The 3,529-nt window shown below is 48.9% G+C and overlaps 1 protein-coding gene across 1 annotated transcript; it reads left to right on the top strand.

Annotated features, from left to right (window-relative positions):
• Window positions 1-308: 308 nt before the first annotated feature.
• Window positions 309-1,487, top strand: EMWEY_00058350 (hypothetical protein, conserved; the record flags this gene model as incomplete). The annotated part of the gene is made up of 1 exon (XM_013480828.1): window positions 309-1,487. One exon carries the CDS (start codon window positions 309-311, stop codon window positions 1,485-1,487), a length of 1,179 nt encoding a protein of 392 aa, XP_013336282.1.
• Between the last annotated feature and the right edge of the window lie 2,042 nt (window positions 1,488-3,529).

Genomic DNA, 3,529 nt, shown 5'->3' with positions numbered 1-3,529 from the left:
TAAAGCCCCTTGTTACTTGTTGTTGTTTTGACCTCGATGCTACTTTCTCCCGCCTTGGCATGAGGCCATCTGGCGACCAGCAATTTCTGGCGATACAACAATGGGGGCCTGCTCTCAGCACAGGTAGTAAATTGGGTGAAAGTTCACTGGCCTTTAATCCGTACAGCGGAGAGGACATTTGGAGTCGGCTGCCATACCCAACGCAGCACAGTGGGCCTGCACGGTCTCGGCTACGGAACCTGCCGCGACCTGTTTCCCTCGTCGCCACTATTTCCGTTGTACTTATTATAGTATCCTTGTGGATTAGCATGCCCCTGCGCAGCAGAGAATGGTTATCTGGAGTGACAAATCGTAGGCTGTCCCAGGGCGGGGAAGGTATTGATGAAGATGAGCTTTCAGTTATAGAAGGATGCCTCGACTTGGAGGCCGATATGGGGGTTCTTAAGGACAGAGCTACCTCTGGTTCTACAAATGACTCGTCAGACCGGGTAACGGAATTAGTATCAATGCTATCAGAAGCTGCCGCAGCGAAGGAATCAGTAGAAGAACGTCTTCCCGTTGGAGGGGAGGTAGACTCGAGCGGGCAGTGGCTGGAGGGGCGAACTGGTTTTGAGTATGAAGACAGTGATATGAGGTTTTTGCCAACTTCTTCAAAGCAGGCATTTGTTGAGAATGGTGAATTCACTGATGTGACTCCTGCTCTGGACCCCGATTCCTGGATGGATACAATTCCAAGTATCAACATCCCCCCTGCAGATCAGGGAATTAAGGAGGTAATTTGGGTTGGAGGCGACGAGCAAAAGTCTGGACAAGCAGCAGCATCACCTTTGTCGAGTCGAGAGTCCCCATTTGGCCTCAGAGATCTCCTTGGTCCCGACATTAAAAACCATCCATATGTTCGGCTCCCAGTGGTTGAGGAAGGCGTAGTTCCCAGGCGACTCCGTATAGCTGTCCTCTTTGCGCGGAAACAAATAAGACCATCCCCACACTTTTGCCTGCTCACTTTGAAAAATATTTACGCACAGAAAACACTCGACCAGAAGCGAGCAGATATCCTCGTAAACGCCGTCGAGCGGCTGATTTCCATAACTTGGATTCAGAGCCAAAGGACACCGAGAAGGACTGCTCCTCGATACATTGTTGAAGCATTAGGAAATCGTTTCGTGGCAATAGACGCGATCGTGTGTGCTATCGAACTTGTGGGGGAGCACATGGAGCTTCCACTTTGGTGGGGGAAGTTCACAGCAAGCTTTAAAACGAACTTCCCTCTTCGTCCTCCAGGATCACGTGGAGGAGAACTACCGCAATTACACAGGAATTTGGCAAAACGGCTTGTAGCCGCCATGGACATATACAAGCAGGGGAGACGCCCTCCACTTGGAGAAGTGTATGCGCTCAAAAAACTTCTATTCGGCCCTGAACTCGGGCGCCATAGTTTCAAGGAGAGGAAGTGGGATCCGTGGAGACGCGATGGGGAATGTGATTGACGCACGGCTGGATTGGCCAAACCATGGTTGTATTGGTTTACGCGCATACAACTAGGCTATACTGGCAGAATGCTGTCTAGAGCTTTCTTCTCCTTGTCTGGGCGGAGCCGAGACTTGTCACTAGTTAATAGAAAGGCGTGATCGCCCAAATTAGAGAGGTTAGGTGACTGCGTTGACGCAATGAAGCGCGGTGGAAATGGCTATATCCTAAAATATAATAATAAGGGGTGTCTAACACAAACGTGCGAAATGGGCACTGAGGACGCAATGCTAATATTTCTATTGCACGGGGGCGCTCGCATCCCTTTTCTTCATCTCCGCATAACTCGGTTGGTGACTCTCAAGTCACTACTACGCCGTTTTGTGCGTTGGATCTCGTGTCATTCGGTGTTGCTCCACGGTGGGCATATTGTGACAGAGGTTTGCAATGGCACAAAAAAGTGTGCCATGTCCAGTGCAAGAGATGTGGTTCCTTTTTTAGGACGAACTGCCTACTACGCTGGCAATAGTTATTTCCTTGCTGAGGGACCAACTTATTTCTTCATACTTATTTCCATGTTAGTACATCCACATTCACAAGAAGAGTTAATGCAGCTGCCGATGTCCTCTAGCAGCCACAACTTTACTAAATTCCGATGAGACCGCCTGATTAATTTTAGTTGGCAAGTCTGGCAACTACTGAAAAGTAATAGTTGCACATACAATGCAACTCTAGCAGCGCTGATACACCAATTGATGGACCTACTGTCACGTATGCATCGGCTGGCCAGCTAAGGAAGTGCAAGTGTTTAACACCTGTGCAGGGACGTAGTCCATTCATCGAATGAGGTTTGTGTCTGGCTGCATATTGGGGCAGCGTTGCGGCACGATTTGTACCACGGCGTGCTGTAGATCAAGGCAAGCTGTATTATATCTGCATTAAAGCTAAGCGCCGGTGAGGAGCGCCTGGATACTAAGGAGGTGGCAGGTGATTTTTGTGGTATATTTACCATGTTATTCGAGTGCAGTGCAGCTCATGATAGCAGTGTTCTATGATCGAGGAATTTCGGTGCACCTACTGCCGCTACTGTCAAAGGGTGCATGCTTGCCACAGCTGTTGGAAGGGAGAGCCTCCTACGGGTTGAGGCTAAGTTGCTTGGGGTTAGCAAAGATGTTGCGACTTAGCTTTTTCTAAATGCTTTTCGCATTTTGCTGAGTACCATTAACTGTGCCGTTGATGGACACTGTCGAGGGGACAAGCGGTTTCCCTCCGGGGGAAATTCCATGTGGATTTTTACATCAAGCGAAAACCAACGAAACATTACTTTAGACCACAACCAAAATATGCTACAAAAAATAAGCTTGGCGCTGGCACAGTAAATGGTGTACAAGAGTATGCTGAAAGCAGTCTTCGACCTTCATCTACTGCACGGTGGGGGAATGTGCCACCCAGTCGATGGATATTGGATACTCTCCTCCCACGACCTTCCACAACTTAGGAACAGCATATACGCCACATAAAAAACCAAAGTAATACTACCTATACGATCCGGAGAAGTTATAACTAGATTATGTAGTAGAAGACACTAGCAAGTGCTGTGCAAGGCGTGGGTTATGCGCCGCTCGGAGTGCGGAGACACCGCGAGCAGCACCACAATAAAGGGATCTGCAGCTATCCCTGTCAAGAAAACACAGGATTTCTGTTATTGAACTCTTAACTGTGCAAGAAGGTACACACTTCAGCAAACAATTTTGCCTGGTTAAAGCCCCTTGTTACTTGTTGTTGTTTTGACCTCGATGCTACTTTCTCCCGCCTTGGCATGAGGCCATCTGGCGACCAGCAATTTCTGGCGATACAACAATGGGGGCCTGCTCTCAGCACAGGTAGTAAATTGGGTGAAAGTTCACTGGCCTTTAATCCGTACAGCGGAGAGGACATTTGGAGTCGGCTGCCATACCCAACGCAGCACAGTGGGCCTGCACGGTCTCGGCTACGGAACCTGCCGCGACCTGTTTCCCTCGTCGCCACTATTTCCGTTGTACTTATTAATCATAGGAACACC

The sequence above is a fragment of the Eimeria maxima genome, genomic scaffold (assembly GCF_000499605.1).
Source record: "Eimeria maxima Weybridge genomic scaffold, Emw_scaff2391, whole genome shotgun sequence".
NCBI classification, from domain to species: Eukaryota; Apicomplexa; class Conoidasida; order Eucoccidiorida; family Eimeriidae; genus Eimeria; species Eimeria maxima.
This window is presented reverse-complemented; position numbering and strand designations above follow the sequence as displayed.